The 18249-nt window shown below is 55.3% G+C and overlaps 1 protein-coding gene across 3 annotated transcripts in view; it reads left to right on the top strand.

The window, feature by feature from the left end:
* GPSM1 (G protein signaling modulator 1) overlaps nucleotides 1-18249 on the top strand; it is a 63952-nt gene that overhangs the window by 43718 nt on the left and 1985 nt on the right. For all 3 annotated transcript variants that reach the window (XM_085556251.1, XM_077787915.2, XM_085556252.1), the window contains exons 12-13: nucleotides 15698-15857; nucleotides 17994-18202. In XM_085556251.1, coding sequence (XP_085412377.1) covers nucleotides 15698-15857; nucleotides 17994-18202 — 369 coding nt within the window. The remainder of the gene's footprint in view (nucleotides 1-15697; nucleotides 15858-17993; nucleotides 18203-18249) is intronic.

Genomic DNA, 18249 nt, shown 5'->3' with positions numbered 1-18249 from the left:
TCTGGCTGTGGAGTGGGGATGCTTGAAGGTAATTCTGGCTCCGAGTCCTTTGTTCCTCAGCTGTGGATCATGGGGAGAACATATCCTGCTGTACCTGTGTGCATGAGTGTGTGGACATATCCTTTTTTTTACCACAGACATTCCAGATTTTACACCAACTGGGGTTTTATAAATTTTTTTAGACTTCTCCGAGCTCATTCTTCATTCCCAACAGTGTTTGTGGGAATGGTCTGCTGGGAAAAACATTTCCTCCAGCTCACCGGTGCAAACATGATCAGTGAGAAGGAAAACAAAGCTCATCTGAGCCAGAGAGGAGACAGCAGCATGGGGGCACACAAGGCAATACAAAGAGAGGAAAAATCCACTTCTGCCAGAAATAGCCTTGTATTTTTAACTCAGACATTCAGCCAGAGACCAAACAAAAGCCACGCTCCATCAGGAGCTGGGAAGAGCATTCCTGAGGAGTGGAGCTGGGTCCTTGGGCTGTGCTGGAAAAAGACCCCTGGGTTTTGGCAGCACTGGTGACCCCTTGGCAGCACAGGTGGGGTGTGGGGAGAGGCCAGAGGGCTCTGAGGGGGCTCTGGGGGACACGGTGGGGTCACTCCAGGGCAGCTTTGCTGTCCTGGTGCTCCCAGTTTGGCCAGCACGGGCCAGAGCTCAGGAGGTTCCAAGTCAGCCTGGTCCTGTGGGCTCTGCCACGAGCAGAGCAGCCCCTCTGTGTTCTGCTGTCATGGGGAGTTGAAAAGCTGCAGCTCCATCCATGGGAGCCTTTGCAGTCAAACCCCACCCCAGTGGGAGAGAAGTTTTTCCTGGTCAGGCTGTTCGGACAACAACTCCCCCAGATGCCTCATTTTGCAAGGAAAAAACAAAAATTCTCTTTAATCCATTGGTAAACTGTGAGTCCTTAGTTAGAGGTGGTCTCTGAAGGTTGATCTGGGGTGCCACAATCCCTGCTGTCCATGGCAGAGGAGAACCCAGACTGAGCAGGGAAGAAACTCATCCCAGTATTGGAAATGCAGGTGAACCTGGTGGGAAGAAATGCTGATGTCTGACTCCAGCTCAGAAGGCTGAATGATTTCTTTATTATAACTATACTATATTACTTTATTATATTATTACTTTATTATAACTATACTATAATACATTAATATACTATTTAAAGGAGATACTAAAACTACAAACCTGCTTTTTCTAACTACCATATCTAACTACCTCACAACTCGTGACCCTCTCTGAGAGTGCAGACAGGGGTGGGTTGGATTGGCCACCAGGCTCAAACAATCCTCACCAGAATCCAATCAAACAATCACCCCAAGTAAACAATTCTCCAAACACGTTCCACATGGGAAAAACAAAGAGCAAAAATAAAAGTGGTTTTCTCTTTTCTCTCTGTGCTCCTCTATAAAAAATTCCTGAGAGAAAGAGAAGTGCAGCTGCTCCATCCCAGGTCCAGCAGTGCCCTGTGGGTGAGCCCTGCCCTGCATCCCAAGGGCAGATGAGGCTGGGGAGGTGCTGGGGGCGAGGTGCCTGACTCAGAGCTCCTGCATCCCCCCCATCCATCCCCTGCCTGCTGTTTACCTCCCTCTTCCCCACCGTGTGATGGGCTAATGCTGCTCGCCTGCCTCCCCCGGGGAGGTTCCAGAGGCGTGATGATGGCTGTAAAGTTGTTGGAGCTTGGGATGGCAGGAGCCCTGATGGTTGTTATTAGCATTGGTGATGATGCTGCTAATTACCGAGCTGCTGGGAAACTCCCCTTGGGAGGAGGCGGAGGGGAGGGGAGGCAGGAGAAGCGAAGTGAGCAGGGGATGGAGAGGAGCCTGTCCCTCCTGGCAGCTCTGTGGGGCCCTGAGAGGAGGGCTCAGCCTGCAGGAGAAGCCGTGGGGATGCTGGCATGGATGGGAGAAGCCATGGCCCAGCTGCTGCGGAAGGTAGGAGAGCGTGGCAGGTCCCCCTGCCTCTCACACCTTCCTGCCACTGCTCTGCAAGAGGCTGCTGGTGAGCGTGGTGCTCATGCAGGAGGCTCCTGACCCTGCTGGGGCAGAGAGGGACTTCCTCACCCTTCCCAGGGCCCCCTGAAGTGGGGGGATCTCCCAGCCGTGGCTGGTGGTCGCTTGGAGGAGAAGGACCAGCCCCGCCAGGCTGTGGGGATGAGCAAGGTCCTGTCCACCTGGGAGCCCAGGTGTGCAGCTGCCACGGGGATGCTCAGGGCTGTGAGTGCCCTGAGGAGGATTTGCTCTGGGAGATGCTGATGTGGGTGAGGTGTTTTTGGTCTGCTCTGTTGCAGCAGAGCCCTGAGCAAAAGTGGCTGCATTAAAGCTCTGTCCCTGTGCCTGCAGTTGTGGGCAGGCAGATCCAAGTCCCTCCAAATCCCTCGCTGGGACTCGTGCAGTGCACACCTTTCAGAGTTTCCTCTCTTTTAAAAGGAACATCAAAGCAGGGGTTTTGTACTACACGAAACTTGCAGACATCAAAGGCTTGCTCATAAATGTAACCCCTCTCTCCACTGTGCTGAAGGTCAGAATGCTCCAGCTTGGGTTTGACTTGGTAGCAGATGTGTTTTAGGGGGTTATTAAAAGGTTACTGGAAGGATGGGATTTTTCTAACACTTTAGAAATATCAGAGATTGTGTCCCTCACCCTCCCCTGTGCAGAAAGGAGAGGGCCCATGGAAGAAAGGGGCTGTGTATTCTGGAAAAGACTTCTGGGGACCTGCCCCAGTTCTGGGCCTGGGTTTAAGGCCAGAGGTCTTTGAGGTCAGTGGGACTGAGCATGAACCAGAGTTCAGGGGCTAAAACACTTTACTGTGTCCAGGTAACAGCTGGAGCAAAACCCAGAGCGAGGTAAGGATCAAACCCACCCCTCTCTGGAAATGGTCCTGATCCTGGGAGGGATTCCTCACTCTCCAGACCTGTCCCCCACCCTGTCCTCAACCAAGCCCATTTATAGTCACGGGAAAGAGGAGCTCTGTTTGATTGCAGTGACGACTTGCAGGGGTGGCTTGCTGATGTATTTAGACACTGAACGATTTTCAAGCACTCTGCATGGCCAAACATTCCCTGGGACAAATGTTTTTATAAGGCCTTTTTTATGATGACAGTGAGAAGCAGCCATAAAAGAAAGGAATTTTTTTGTAGGTCATACATCCCTGCCCCAGAGGCAGATTGCCAGAGTTGTTTTGATGGTTTTCTGTCTCAGGATTTCTTGGGGCAATTTTGGGTTGCAGGATGCTGGTGGTTGACCCTCTGAGGGTCAGCCCTGGGGGCAGTGGCAGGGAGCAGATGTGGAGGATCCTGAATCAGGGCTTGTCCAGGCAGCTCTTGGCTGTCCCATCCCTCCCTTGTGACTTCACTGGGAACTGCAGAATGGGCTGGATGGGTGCTGGGGTGCAGGGATGTGTCAGCCTTGTGGGCTTCTGGCCCCACAGCATCATTTCCCTGCTTGCCTGCTGTTGTTTGGGGGGAGATTGGCACTTCCCCAATTTCCCTCTGGAGCTGGGATTTGGGGTTTACACCAGGCAGCCTTCGCTGCTCTGTGGTGCCTGTGCATCTTCCCTGTTTTAACATCAGCTTGGCCCCTGCTTCATCTCCCTGGTGGGTGAATCCCACAACACAGGGGCAGTGCAAATCACACCCTCCCTCATCCCACAGCCTCCACGTTTGCTCAGCTGCAGGGGTGTAATTATGCCATTAGTGCTGGTCAGGCTTTCTGCTGCAAACGTGCTCGGAGAGCCAGGGAGTGGAGAGGAAGGGAGAAGCCAGAGCCAGGGAGAGAGGAGAGGCAGCTGCTGCTAAATTTAAGACTGTTCCTATGACACCTGGAGGCTGCTGTGGTGGTGTCAGTCCTCTTGGAAGTGAGCAGGTAAACACGGAGCCGTGCCTTGTTCTTGGAGTGCTTTATCTCCCTGTTCAGCTGGTGGGACCTTCCAAAGCACTCGGGGCAGGGAGGCTGTGCTGGTTCCTGGCTGGAGGCAGGAAAACCTGGAGAGCTCCAGCCTGACAGGTATGGGGAGGCTCTTCCAGGGCTTTGGGCTGTTGGGAGAAGCAGTCAGGCATCTCCCCAGAGTCATCTCAAATTGTCTGCCCTGTCTTTCTCTCTGAGTCTCTTTGTTAAGCTGTAATTTCTCATCTCCTGTTCTCTGGCTCAGGTGGGCTCCTTGCACAGGCAGCACAGCGAGGAGAGGGGTAAGAACTGCTCTCCCAAATCTGGGGGTGCAGCAGAGCCTGAGCCAAAGCTCTCAGGAGCTCTGCAGAGCCCTGATAGTAATTCTGTGTAACTTTGGTCATGGGAGGCAGGGAAATAAACCTGGGGATAGAAAACCTCTGCAAAAAGTGGCTGCATTGAGAAGGTGGGGGGAGGCAGCAGCGTTTTCTGGCTTGTGCTGCCTCTGCTGCATTCGTTGCCTCAGAGGCAAATTATCAGTTTCTTCCTTGAATATGAACAGCTGCCAGGTAATGAATTCCCCCTCTCTGTTTTATAATGGCATTAAAATTGGGATTTGCCTTAGTTTTCTCTGTAATTATCCAATGAGCCTGTGTGAGTGAGAAGGGAGGCAGGGCAGAGCTGCCTCTGCTGCAGGTGAGTGTCGTGCCTGGGGGATTGAACTTGGGAATGGCCCTTCCTAAGGGGCAGATCCAAGAGATTGAATTTGGGAATGACCTTTCCTGAGAAGGCAGGAAACTTCCATGTGCCCCCTGGCACAGGGCTGCTGTTGGCAGGGCAGTGTCTGTCTGTGCTGCAGGGATCAGTGTCCCTGATCTCCCTTTGGGATATTTCTGTTGCTTGCACACTCTCTTTGTGTTTTCCCTCCTCCCAGGCTGAGGTCAGGCTGTGGATCAAAGCTGAGCCTTGTGGAAGGAGATGGGAGACAGGGTTTGTACAAGCCTGTGCCTGTGCACCAGCCACACTCTGGAGAGAGAGCCCAGGGGCTGTGCCACGTGCAGGAGGCTGTCCAAGCCCTGGCATCTGCAGGGGTGACACCAAGGACACCCAGGGTCTGGGTGTTTCTCTGGTTGAGGATCAGGGACTTCATATTCCATTCATATTTATTATAAAATATTCATATTTAATATATGGAGACCAGCTCTGGAGCTAAAAAACAATGAGGAAAAGCCTCTTTCCAGAAGAATCTGCTCTAGGAAGGAGGTAAAAGCTGAGCTGGCTGTCCAAGGCCACCCAGCAGACTCGTGTTGGAGGTCTGAAGGTCAAGGAGCCAGGCTGGAGGTGACAAACCAGGCTCCCCAAATCCATCCTTCTCCCGTTGACTCACTGTAAGTGAGTTTGCAGTTATTGGCACTTTGAAACCGTAATTGAGGTCTGCTTTCCTCCTTGCACAACCTTTTCTCCCGGCAAACTGTCAGCCATCAAGTGGGATGAGACAGTAAAAGAGATGTTACACTCACCATTTCCTAGAAACTGTCACTTTAAAGAGAACAGCACAGAAAAAAAAAGGATGAATTGAAGCCAAACCCAGAGCGATAAGCCTCCAAATGTTTGATTTCTCTCAAAATCTGGAACTTTTCATTCCTTTCTTGGGTCTCTGCTGTGCCTGGGGCACTTTGTACCTTCACAGTTCTGGCCTCTGGCATTTATTAAACTTCACATGGCAGAAGAGCTTAAAAAATATCATAGCCCAGGTTCTCTTTGGATGTAAATCAGCCTAACTGGGCTTAAATCCCTGGAGCTGGGGTGACACCAGATGACAAGGGGGCCTCTGGTGACTCGGGGCTGTGTTTGATTTTCTTGCACAACCATCCCTGAGCTCCCAGCTGTGGCTGTGGGGTCTGGCATGGATGGATCCAGCAGGTCCCTGTGCTGGGAAGGGATCATGGTCTGGCTGTGCCTGCTGGGGCTACCTAAAGAACCTTTTTTGTACCAATAAGTTGTGTTTCTCTTTCTGTAAATTATATTGAAAACCAGGAAGTGCTGCTGCTGTGATGTTTTCAGGGTTTCACTGAAGGACAGAGCTGTATAACCAGAGCAGCTCTGTGTGAACCTTATCTTTGATTGGGGCTGTTTTCAGCTGCTGAGCAGAGCTGGAGGCTCCCCCAGAGGACACAAGCACAGCAGAGCATTGGGGCACATTTTGTCTGTTATTGCCCCATTTTGGGGAGGCCAGATCACCCCCACTGGGGCATCCTGCCCAGAGGCCACCCTGCTGCCTTCACTGGCACCAGGCAGCTCCATCCCTGGAGTCTGTGGGCAGGGAGAGGAGGGTTCTGTGACCTCCTCAGGCTGTTCCTTAAGTCACTGCTTTTGGATAGACACCGTCCCATCAGTGCAGTCCTCTCCTCTGGATTTAGGGTGGCCTTGGGACGAGCAGAGGCTTTGGGGTGTCTCTGAGCTGTCCTTGCATCTCTGCTTAGGGTGCAGGAAGCTGAGGCTCCCTGGGAGCTGGCTGAGGGTCCTCCATGGCTGCTGCAGGAGAAGGAACCCATGAATCCAGGAGGGTTTAAGGGCTGGTTCCTGGAGCTCTCCTGATAAAACCTGCCGTGGCAGCAGGAAGGTTCCCCTGTCCCCAGATGGGTGTGAAGGCAGCTGAGGGGGGCAGAATGAGAGGTGCAGGCAGCAATTCCCAGCTGGACAGAAGCTGTCCCTGGACAGCTGGACAGAAGCTGTCCCTGGACAGCTGGACAGAAGCTGTCCCTGGACAGCTGGACAGAAGCTGTCCCTGGTTTGGGCACTGGCTGCAGGCTGGGCACAGCCTGTGTCAGGTTAATGTGGCCTCTGTTCACATCTCACCTTCAGCATCCACATTAGCTGTGCTATTTTTAAGCCTCCCTAGGCAGTTAACACCAATTAATCTAAAAGAGCCCAAATAATGGTTTTTCAGAGCCTCTGGCTCCTTCCCCATCCCTGTGTGGCCCCAGAAGCCCTGGCAGGGCTGAGCCCAGCGAGGTGCTCTGAGTGCAGGGATGGCTGGAGAGGCTCCCCAGGGGAGATGTGCAATTAGAGCAGGGCCCCAAACCATCCCATGGATCCAACTTTTCCATCCTGGATCGTGCTGTTTGTGCCACAGGGGAAGTTCCAGCTCCCTGCAGTGCAGAGCAGAGCAGTGGATGCAGCCCTGTCTGGGAGGGCAGAGCCAGGCACTGCCTGGCTGCAGGAGGTGCCTCTCCCCTGGGACCTGCAGGAAAGTCCCAGGAGGATGTTTTTGCCTGTGTCTAAAGCCACTTGAATCCCAGTGTTCTCTGGGCTCTGTCACATGGAGCAAACCCCAAGGAGGGTGTAGTTTCATCCTGCCCTTTGCAGGTCCCAGAGCAGGAGATGCTTTTGGCTGATAGGAGAAGCTGCTCCTTTCTTTGCGTGTGATTTTTGTCTTGCCTGTTTCAACTCTCCTGAGCAGGTCAGACAGAGCATGGCTGCAGTGGCAAACCCACAGGAACCAGCCCCAGGAGCCCTCCCTGCCCCAGCAGGGCCAGGATTTCGTGTTTTGTGGGGTGCCTTGCACAACAAGGCCTTGATCTCGAACGCGGCCTTCAGGCATTTCTGGGCTGTGAGTAAATAATAATTAAGATCTGGGCGTGTGCTGAGCAGGGGGTGTTTATGTGCAGGCTGATGTGTTATGGGTGCTGATGTGGATGGGTGTGCACAGCTCCACAACCAGCTTCCCCCATCCCCACCACCCCTGAGGAAGGTGCTGCATCTGCTCAGCTCCTTCTTGAAACCTCGCTGTGCTCTGAGCAAGCAGGTGTCTCAATAAAAGTCTGATTCAAGGAAGCAGCACAATTTTGGCAATCCAGAGATGAGCAGGCTTTTTTTGCAGAGCGTTTTCAAAGCAAACTGTCGGGAGGTTCCAATGTGAGGTGCAGGGAGAGCAAGGGATGGGGAGAGCAGGGCACCTCTGCAGCTGGAGCATTGGATTGTCTCCATCACCTGCCCTGCTCCGTGGGGCTTGGAGTGGGGAGGTGGATGGAGAAAGTGCTCTAGATATCAACCTTGTGCTAATTAACCAGGAATATGGGTTAGACCCTTTCAAGCAACGGAGTTATTTCAGTTTAGCAAATTAGTGCTGCTCAGCTGAGACTCCACGGCTGAGCACGGTCCTGGTTCCACCCCTGTCCAAATGCAGAGTCAATCACTGCAGTGAGGTGTAGCCAAAACCCTGAGTTTTACTGCTTTGGGTGTGTGCTGGTGTGCACAGCCAGGTACCACAGCTCTGGTGAGAGCTACACACCCCAAAAATTTACTGCCTGCTGTCATCCACCTCCAGCCCGAGTTGTTCCAAGCAGTAGTTCAGGTGCACTCCCAGTTTTGGTGTTTAAGGGATCCCCTGGGTTTTTGATGGGCCATTCTGACCTCTGTAGCCACTCATCTTCTCCAGAGACTGAGCAGGAGTGAGAATGCTTCTACCTGGTGTCCTTGGTTAGTGAAACAAGCTCCAGGTGCTAAATCCAGGCTGGTGTGTTTGTGTAAATAGTGCCAGGGAAGCCCAGCCTGGCATGGTAAATGCTGTCTAAATCCATGTGGAAAAGTTACTGCATTAACTGCAGATGATTGTTTGGATATGCAGAAGAGAAACCAGGAGTAATTTCCCCCTGACCCCAGCAGTGAGGGCTGGACTGACCTTTCAGGACAGGTGGTTGTGTAGCTGAGGCAAAAGCGTGAATCCCGTGTTAATGTGCCCGTGGCACAAAGTGGCCCATGTGGTCACGGTGGCAGTGGCTTCCAGACAGATCAGCACTGCAGGCAGCAGCAGTGTCAGTAACTCTTGAGCCAGACAGCCCCGGGGCTCCTTCCAAATGCAATCACAAATGATATTGTCACCTGCTGTGAGCCACAGCCCCGTGCCTGAGCCCTGTGTGGCAGCAGGGCACGGTCCCAACAGGTCAGCACTTCATGCATTTCGGAAGGAGGGAGCGTGGGTGAGTTATTTTGATTTTGTTTGGAACAATAAAACCCGAGTTATTTGAAATCTTAACAACAGAACCAGCTTTTAGCACCGGCGCTTATAGGGATGAGTGGGCGAGTTGTTTAAAGGGGAAAAAAAAATCTTTGAAAACTGTCCAAGTGAGGGTGATAATTTCATGCTCCAAGGGAAGCGTGTGCACGTCCTGGGCTTGGGCAGGGTGTGGATGGGCTGTGCCAGGGGCTGGGCACAGCACAGGGCAGGGCACACGTGTGCCCAGGGCACTCTCAGCTCCCTGAGCTCCAGCCTGACGCTGTAGGTGGTGTCTCTGCAGATCACAGATGTCTCGCTCGTTATTCTTTGCTGCATCCTCAACTCAGAGGGAAAATGTCATTTCCTCATGTTGCTCCAAGCGCCGACCTCCTGTGTGTGGGCTCTCCCCTTTTTTATACCCCTTTTCTGCCTTTCTCCCTATACCAGCTGCAGATTTCCCCTTTCAGAGCTCTCCAGGGATGGCTCAGCTCTTCAGATCAGGGGCAGGGTCCTGGTCCTGGTTCATTCCCTGCTGCCCCTCTCTGTCCATGGATCCCCTGGTCTCAGCCCCAGTGGGAACGGGGCTGCAGCACCAGCACTGAGCTCACAGGAGCTGTGGCTGTGCCCTGCCCTCCCTCAGCCCTTCTCTTCAGTCTGGGCCAGGGACCAAGCCACGAGTCCTGATCTCTGGTCCCACACAGTTTCCATCTTTCTCTGGAAATTACTGTGTGACCCCTGGAAATGAATTTCCTGTTGTGGAACAGCATGGGCAGTTCCCCAAAGCTGCATTTTTTGTTCAGGTTAAAGCAATTTCCTACTTTTACAGTGAAAAATGAGAATGAAGGACAAGTGTGGGCAGAGAGCCAAGAGTGCCAGTGGGGCTCTGTCCCCATTTTGTCCCTTAAGAAAAGTGATTTTCTTTCCCAGTGCCCCATTTCTCTGTCAGTAATTCCCATTTCACAAACGTGAGGTAAGAACAGCTCTTTGGCTGCTGCGTGGCATTTCCATCTTTCTCTCTGTTTAAAACCCTGTTGCAATTAGAAATTTCCCTCTGTCGAGCAGTGTTAGATTTAAATCAAGAGATGCTTATGGCTGAGCAGCCTAGGCTTTTGCAGCAAGACAAAAAAACCACACATATCTAATAATACGAGGAGCAGGAGGACTATCAGGAGCTAAAAATGGTCCTTCAGTATTTTGGTGCTTTAAATCCAAGCGACCAGAGTGTGTCTGTGTGTGCACCGAGCGTGTGCTGCTGCCGTGCTGCCCGTGCCCTGAGGAGCCGAGCGTGTTTGCAGATGTAGTTTGGGAGAATCGATCCCAAAATCTATTTTTAAGGAAAAGTGAGCGTGGCGGGTGGGAGGTGAGGAGGTGGAAGGGAAGCTAAATATTCACGTAGCTGCACTGTGTGTTTAAGAGCATCATCTAATAACGGGAGGATCGTGGCAGCGAGGTGAGGGAGGCAGGAGCGTTCTCCGGAGCCCTCCCCATCGTGCCGGGGCACGGAGCGGCTCCGGGAGGAGGCTGGCGCTTTAAACCTCGGCTGGCACCCGGCGGGTCACCGGAGCCGCTCTCCGCATCGGCGGGCACGAACCTCGGCGGGGCGGAGAGCCCCGGGCAGCCCGAGCATCCAGCGCCGCTGCCCGCGGACATGTGAGAGCCGGAGCCGAGGTCAGTGCGGGACCCGCGGCTTCTTGGCGAGTCCTTCTCCTTCCTCTGGACCGGAGCATCGGGAGGGGGAGGCGGATACGGAGCCACGGAGGGTTCGCCCAGGCCGGGATGCGCCGCGGGTGCTCCGGGGTTTGAAGTTTTCAGGTAGCTCCGCTGGGAACTTTTTGTGGTTGATATCGCTGCGGCGGGGCTCCGGGTGTGCCGTGGGTCACGGCGGAGGGTGGCGGTGGTCCCTGAGGTCCCTGAGGCTGGCTGTGCTCCGGGGGACGCGGGGTGTCTGTCAGCAGCGCCCAGGGGTGGGCACGGGAAGGGAACTCTGCCCTGAGCCGAGAGAAGCGAGTTTTACAGCTCTGCTGCCTCCGGAGCTGAGAGGAGCGGGGATTCCAGCCGAGGAGCTGCTGGCTGGGGACAGGGACAGCCCCACTCCGGAGCACAGCAACGATTCTTCGTGCGCTTCACCTCCTGGTAAAGCAGGCTGTGGATTTCAGGCAGGGATTTCCTTCCACTCCTCTCCTCCAGCCCCCCTTGCCTCTCTGCAAACCTCCCCCTCAGAGCCTTTCTCCAGGTGAGGTTGGGAAGTTCAGTGCCTGACGTTTTTGGGGTTTGAGGCTGTGGCAGTGCCAGGGGTGCAGCCCCCACGGTGAGTTCTCCGGGGTGAGGTGGTGCAGGATAAAGAAAAGCCGGGTGCAGGGGACTGACAGACAGCCCTGGATGAGGTGCTCTGGCACTGGTGGGTACCAGCAGCACCAACCCTGCTCCTGCCTGGAGATTTTGAGGTCGGCTGCCTTGAAAAGAGCAGAGGTAAGGAGTGGTGACATGTGTGGTTCACAGGGGAGAGGCAGATAGGGCAGGGCAGTCGGCACAGATGTGTGGGCATGGATAACTGCCAGGCCTGGGGCAGGTGAGCACCTGCTTGGGCAAGGGCACAGCCTTCCAAGGACTGTCCACAGGGGAGAGCTTGGTCCTGGGGACTGATTGCTGGGTCCTGTCCCAGCTCTCTTACTGTGGGATGTGGTCAGGTCACCTCATCTCCAGGTTGTGTCCTTCCTGAAATGAGGTGGAGTTGTGGTGGGCACATTTAAAAGCCGAGGCAGCGCGCTCTGAGAGGGTGACAGTGGCAGCTGCTGGATCCTCGCTCGTCCCTGACCTGGGCACTCACCAGACTCCTGCAGGCAGCAGCTCCTGAGCTGGATCTGCTGTACCAGACCCACCAGGGTCCATCCACCCCTGGGTCCTGCCTGCAGTCCCAACCAGCTGTCCCCTGGGAGATCTGGACAAGGCTCCAGTGACCCTTGAGCCTGACTGCTCCATCCTGCATTGGGTCAGGTCTGCAAGAAGCTGAGCCTGGAGGAGAGGAGGGGAACCAAAGGCAGGTCAGTGCCCTGGGGACAGCAGCTGTGGGAGAAGCTGGTCTGACAGAGGAACAAGGTTTGGCCCTTTGGGTGGCTCTTGGGAGTCTGTTGTTTGGTTTGGTGGATAAAGTTCCCTCCGAAGGGGACATTCCGCCCATGTTTGGGAATCGCTGAGGGATGTGCCATGACTTGGCCAGCACAGAAATACCTGCTGTGGTCCTTGGGGACCTCTGGGGAGCTGTCCCAGAGCGGATCTGACAGGCTTTGGTGGGGCTGAATGGGGCTGTGGGGAGAGCTGCATCCCGAGCTGCAGGAAGCTGCGGGAGAAGCCATCACCAGAGCGTTGGGTTGAGGGATCTCTGGCAGCAGATGTTGGTGTAGCGGGGGCACAGCTGGGGCTGCCTGGGGGTCTGGGTCGCTTGGGTGTCACAGAGAGATTGGGACAGGGTGCTGATCCCAGGCTGGGGCTCGGCAGTGGGAATTTGTCTGAGGAAGGTTCTCTGCAGAGTCCCTCTGGGCAGCGGCTCCAAGGTGGAAGCCCTGCAGGGCGTTTGTGGGCTGAGGCTTCAGGTGCTGGGGGCTGGGAGGTGGTTTGGTTCTTGCAGTGAGGCTTTCTGCCTTGGTTTAATGGCTTTCCTGAATCCCAGTGAAAATGGCCAAGGGGCGTGAGGCACAGGAGTCAGTTCTGGCTGTGTTTTGGGATCGCTCCAGCCTTGGCTTCACCTGCACATGTGGAGTGGCCAGACTGAGGGATTTCCAGAGGAGATGCTGCTCCATCTCCTGCACCTCTAGGGCAGAGCTGGGCAGCCCAGGACCTTCTCATCCCAAAACTCTGATAAGTGTTATGTGGTGTGAGAGTTTATCAGAGAGGAAAATGGGTGGATTTGTGCTTTTCCACGGGGTGTGATGAGCGTGGCTTGGGGCTCCTGAGGAGCTGGTGGTCCCAGCCTGCAGGGAGAGGGGACAGTGGCAGAGCAGGCACTTGTGACACTCGGCAGCTGCTTTCTGCTGCTTTCCAACACCTCGGCTGTGCTTTTACACATCCTGAATCCACCCAGGCAGGTTAAACAGCCTGTTCCTCCAGAAAGGGAATGTGTGCAAAAGCCTGGATGCTTTCCAGTGGCCTGTGTGAGGAGAGGGAGTCGTGCTCCCTGCCACCCTCAGAAAATGCATACAAAGCTCTGACCCCCATGGGTGGGACCTACATCTGCTTGGGATGGTGCCATGCCTGTCCTGCCTGAGGTCAGGGAGCAGGAGCAGAGGCTCCACACTTGTCCTTGTCCCTGTGTGGGCAGAGGTGGGAGTGTCCCTGTGCCTGTGCCAAGGACAAGTGTGTTTGCAGCCAAATCTGCCCTGGAGGGATCTCTGCAGTGCCAGCAGCCCCCGGGTCCCTCTGCCCCGTGCAGATGGGGTTGGTTTTACTCCTTGTGACAGCGTCTGGCTGCCACAGGAAGGTGACAGTTGGCAGAATTTGGGCAGCTGCAGCGCTGGAGGCAGAGGATGAGGGATGAGGCCATGAGGTGAGAAGTGGTCTCGGGACACCGGAGCTGGTGCCTGGGAGCCATTTGGGGATGTGGCTGTGTGGCTGTGCTGTGGCTGGGCTGTTGCTCAGCCCCACGAGGGATGCCCTGGCTCCCGGGAAGCCTCCTGACCCTGGCTGTGCCAAGCCCCGGGCAGCACAGCTCGGGAGCAGATGGTGAGCCCCAGGGTGTGATCACACCTCCATCTGCCCTCGCAGCTCCTGCCTCGGGGCTGGGAGCAGCCTGGCAGGGAAGGAGCCCAGCACTCCCTGCCTTGTCATATTTGGGCATTTTAATTAGAGAGCTTCAGGCCTGGGGCAGGGTTTGGCTGGAGGGAGCCTGGTGCCCGCAGGTGCTGCCCTGGGGCTGCCCATGGGTTGGCACGGCCCTGTCAGCACTAACAGGGCCCATGGGCACTGACCTCCTGCCCCTGGGGTACCACTGGGAGGTACCAGGCACACAACCAGCCCAGCCCCACATCTCCATGCTCTGGCTGCTCTTCCTGCTGACCCAGAGCATCCTTTTCCCTGCCAGGTGCATTGGGAACAGGATCCTGACTCCCCAGACTGCAGGGTCTCTGCAGGATGTGCTGGGGGGATCTGGTCTCTGTGGAGGGGAGCTCTGGCATGCACTGCCAGGCTGCTCCTGCAAGCTGGAATTTCCCCCTGGCTCCAGGACCGCTCTGGTTTACTCCATGCAGTCGTGGAACAGCGGGAGGGAGGCTCGGTGTGAATGAGCCTGTTTCCTCCTCTACCCTGAAATTTGGGTCACACAACCCAACATAGCAGAGCTGTGAGTGATGGAGTTCACCCTCAGTTCAAGCCCGAGCCAGCTTTGATTTCCGAGGTGCAACTGTTGGTGGTTCAGAGGGTCCCCTGGAGCTGTGGCTCCATCAGTGGATCAGCACGTGGCAGGCAGGAGGTGAGAGGGGTTTTTCCCCTCCCTGATCAGCTCCCACATTGCCAATGTTCCTCTCTGGCCTGCTGCTAATTTTGACGCTGCCCTAAATAGAAGCTGAGTGCATCTCATCTGCTTCGCTTAGCATACAGGAAAATTGTTTTCCTTCATCTACCCAATCCAACTTGTGGCTTTAACCCTGTCAGCACAAGTCTCTCCCCACTGCAGAGCTCCCGTGAAGGGCTTTGCCTGCCCCTCCATGGGGAAGAACTCTGGTGGGAGTGGCACCATGTGTGGTGGGATTGGGAGGGCTCCCAAGCTGGTCAGAGTGGCCACCAGCAGAGCTGTGAGAGGGACTCGGCTTCACCAGCAGCCCAGGGAATCCCTTGCTCCACTGGCTGTGCCCTCTCCATCTCTCTGGTGGAATGTGGAGCCCCTCAGGAGGGACCCCGTGCCCATTCTCTGATTGGCATCTGGCTTGAAAATAGCTCAGACAGACGCAGTTCTAAGAGGTTTTGGTTGCTTTCTGTTGTGGCTTTTCTCCCAGTAACTGGTGGGACCAGCTTGGTGTGTAGGGAATATCCCCAAGCCTGGCAGATGCCCCTCTTATCAGTGGCTAATTTTATTTCCCATTCCAAGTGACTCCTTGGAAGGATCTGTGGTTCCTGCTGCTCTGTCTGCTCCAGATCAGGACACACAGCCTCTCTCCCTGCTGGAAGTGGCTTGGAGAGGCTGCCTCCAACACGAGCCTCCTGCAGCACAACTTAAATATATCCCTGTCTAGTGCAAGGTGCTCATTTGGGGCTCTTGTGCAAGAACTGTTGTCCTGAAAATCTGTAATTTTGTGGCATTTTCAGCTGGGTAACTGCTGCAAGTGCTGTGCTGGGACAGGCACCGAGGGGAAGCGTTGGGGTGTGAGGGGCAGTGGCCTGGAAAGGTTGGATTTAGCTGGTGGAAAAAGCAAAGGCTGAGCTTGGGCTGAGCCCTGGCTGGGCACAGGGCAGCACTTCAGCCAGGGTGGCTGCACAGTTGCCCTCACTCTGCTCTGAGCCCAGCCCTGTCCAGCCCAGACGCTGCCCTGGGAGCAGTGCCAGGGTGAATGCTGTCTCCTTTCCCTTCTTTCCCATTCAGCCTCCAGGTTCCTGTGGCTGTGACGAGGCTCATCCAGGCCAGGTTTGGGCTGTGGCAGTGCCCGGAGCCTCTGGGATCAGAGGGACCAAGGAGCAGAGACCCCAGCAGGCTCCAGACTGTGGGGCTTGGCACGCCAGCCCCTGCACAGAGCAGGAGAGGGCACGGCTGTTCCTGAGGCTGTGCCAGACAGAGCCGTCGGACTCGGGGACTCATCAGGGCTGCTCTGACTCCGACTCTCCTCTCTCTCCCCAGAAAATCAACCGGACCCCTTCGGACGAGGAATGCTTCTTTGACCTGTTGAGCAAGTTCCAGAGCAACCGGATGGATGATCAGCGCTGCCCGCTGGAGGAGTGCCCGGGGGAGGCTGCGGAGGCGGCTGCCACGCGGGTGCCCGCCCTGGCAGAGCGGATATGTGAGCACCCAAGTCCCGTTCCTGCGGGAGTGACGCTGCTCCCGTGCCCTGCCCAGCCGTTGTGGTTTGCTGTGCATCCCGTGATGTTTTCCCCGAGTCTCAGCTCTCTGAACTTTAGCAGTTCCTTGGCAATCTCGGCCATTATTTAATGTTTTTTCCTTCTTATGTAAATGGTTGCTGAGGGAAAGGCTGGAGAATGTGAGCTAAGGTTTGGGGAGTAAATTAGCGAGAGAAATGCAGAATACGCTTGCATTTTTTTAGTGTGGGTCTTTAGGTCTTGGATTCTGAACAAGGAGGTTGGCACAAGGACTTGTGCCACTTCCAGTACACCCAGGAGGAAGAGGATGGTGGTCATTGCTGAGGGAGCTTTGTGAGAAGCTGGGGTCTGGGACGTGCAGGGGCCGGGTCAGGCTTTCTCAGCCAAGTTAAAATATTGTCAGTTTTTGTAATAGCGTTGCCATGGAGGAAAAACTTCTGGATTTTGTACTGCTCTTGGATGCGGTGGTGATAGGAGCTGTGTGAGGACAGAGGAGCCAGGAGGATGGATAAACAGTGGGAAGCACAGCTCAGCCCAAGGAAGGACAGGGATAAATTGAGGAAGGCGCCTGACAAATCGGGCAGGAAAGGCAGGGCTGTGTTTGCACTTGGGTTTTGTGGCTTTTTCAGTGTTCAGGGCCTTTGTTTAACCAAAGCTGGGGAGAAGCTCTAAAATGCACGGATCACCCTCACATGCTTAATCACCAGCACAAAGGGTTCAAACCAGTTATTTAAGCTGATGGATTTGTTCATCATCAGTTTCCAAATGAACGTGAAGTGCAAACTGGAGAGGAGCCCCCTGACAGCGCTCCCAGAGCCGCAGCACAAGGAGTGTGTGCCAGGGCAGGGGCTGCAGCAGAGAAGGTCAAGGCTGTGGTAGGCAGGCAGGTTGGCTGTGAGGTGAGAGGGTATTTATTGTCTAAAAATAAGGTGGAAATGAGCGTTGCTTTGTCAAGAGATGCATTTCTGACACACAAGTGCATTTGGCTGTAATAGCTGTGTAATTTAGGAGATGGGGCTGAAAATGCAGAGCTTTATAAAGAATGCACGAGCAGCCCCACATTCTGTGAAGCTCATTTGGGCTCCGAGCCTTTCGGACGTGTTATTTTTGAGGATTCTTTGTGAGCTGAAGGGGAGGAAACTCATCCCTGCGTCAGCACTGAGATTTTCTTGTGTTTCTGCAGCTCCATGAGCTGGGGCTCTAAGGACTTGTGTCGGGAGGCTCAGAGCAGGCTCTGCTCCAGTGCTTTGTGCTCAGGGAAAGTAACACCACTTGGGCTGGATTTCTCAGTTTGCCTTTGCTGGTCCCTGAATGCAGTGTGTGTTTGGGAGCCTCTCCCTCCCCAGCAGCTGCAGCAGCCAACAGGCTCTTTCCAGGGAGCGCTGCCCAGAGGGGTTTCCAAAGGGTCAGTGGTGGATAGGTGACAGGTACTGGTTCTGGACTGGGACCCCCAGCACCAGCACAGCCCAGGCTCTGCTCTGTGGGATGAGAAGCAGCAGAGCCCAGGAGTGTTTCTGTGCTGATGCAGATCCTGCAGCCCATGAGAGCTGGACTCGCCTCGGCAGTGCCTCTCCTTGAGCAAACAGCCCGGATTTCTGGGGGGCCTGGGAAGGTGCTGTCAGGTGAGGGGCTCAGCCAGACCAGGGCTTTGCTGATGGCCTATTTGCAGTTGTTCCCAGCTTTTGGGACTGTGTGGGTTCCTGTCACAGCCACAGGGGCCACCAGGAACTCTGTGCTCACCTGCGATTGCCCAGCTCTGCCTGTGCCTCGTGGTCCAGCTGGAAGCTGGAGTGGAAGCAGCAGTGCTGGAACAGCAGGGATCACACACAGGCAGTGGTTCAGCCCGGGGACACTGGATCTCCTGGGCTGAGGTGGCACCTTTGGTGGCCTCCAGGAGCTGGCCAAGCACAGGCAGGGAGCCCCGCAGGGGACCCAGCTGTGCAAGGTGTGTGTGTGAGGTTCTGCTTTAGCAAGGTACCCGATTCCCCTGCTGCTGCCTGCTGGGTTTGTGTGGGTTGGGGAGGAGTTTGGGGAGGGATTTGGGCTCTGCAGCTCAGGCAGGCAGAGCGGTGACCCTGCCCTGTGCTCCTCTCCCCCAGCACAGTCCACCCTGATGGCATCTCCACAGACAGAGGAGTTCTTCGACCTCATCGCCAGCTCCCAGAGCAGGCGCCTGGATGACCAACGTGCCAACGTGGGCAACCTGCCCGGCCTGCGGATAACCCACAACAACCTGGGTCACCTGCGTGTGGAGGGAGACGCCCAGGAGCCCGGGGACGAGTTCTTCAACATGCTCATGAAGTGTCAGGTAGGGGCACAGGGCTGGGGGAGCTCTGACACCTCAGCTCCAGCCCC

This window comes from Lonchura striata, chromosome 17, assembly GCF_050655825.1.
Source record: "Lonchura striata isolate lonStrDom1 chromosome 17, ASM5065582v1, whole genome shotgun sequence".
Lineage (NCBI taxonomy): Eukaryota > Metazoa > Chordata > Aves > Passeriformes > Estrildidae > Lonchura > Lonchura striata.
The sequence above is the reverse complement of the archived record's forward strand: the minus strand, read 5'-3'. Positions and strand labels throughout refer to the sequence as shown.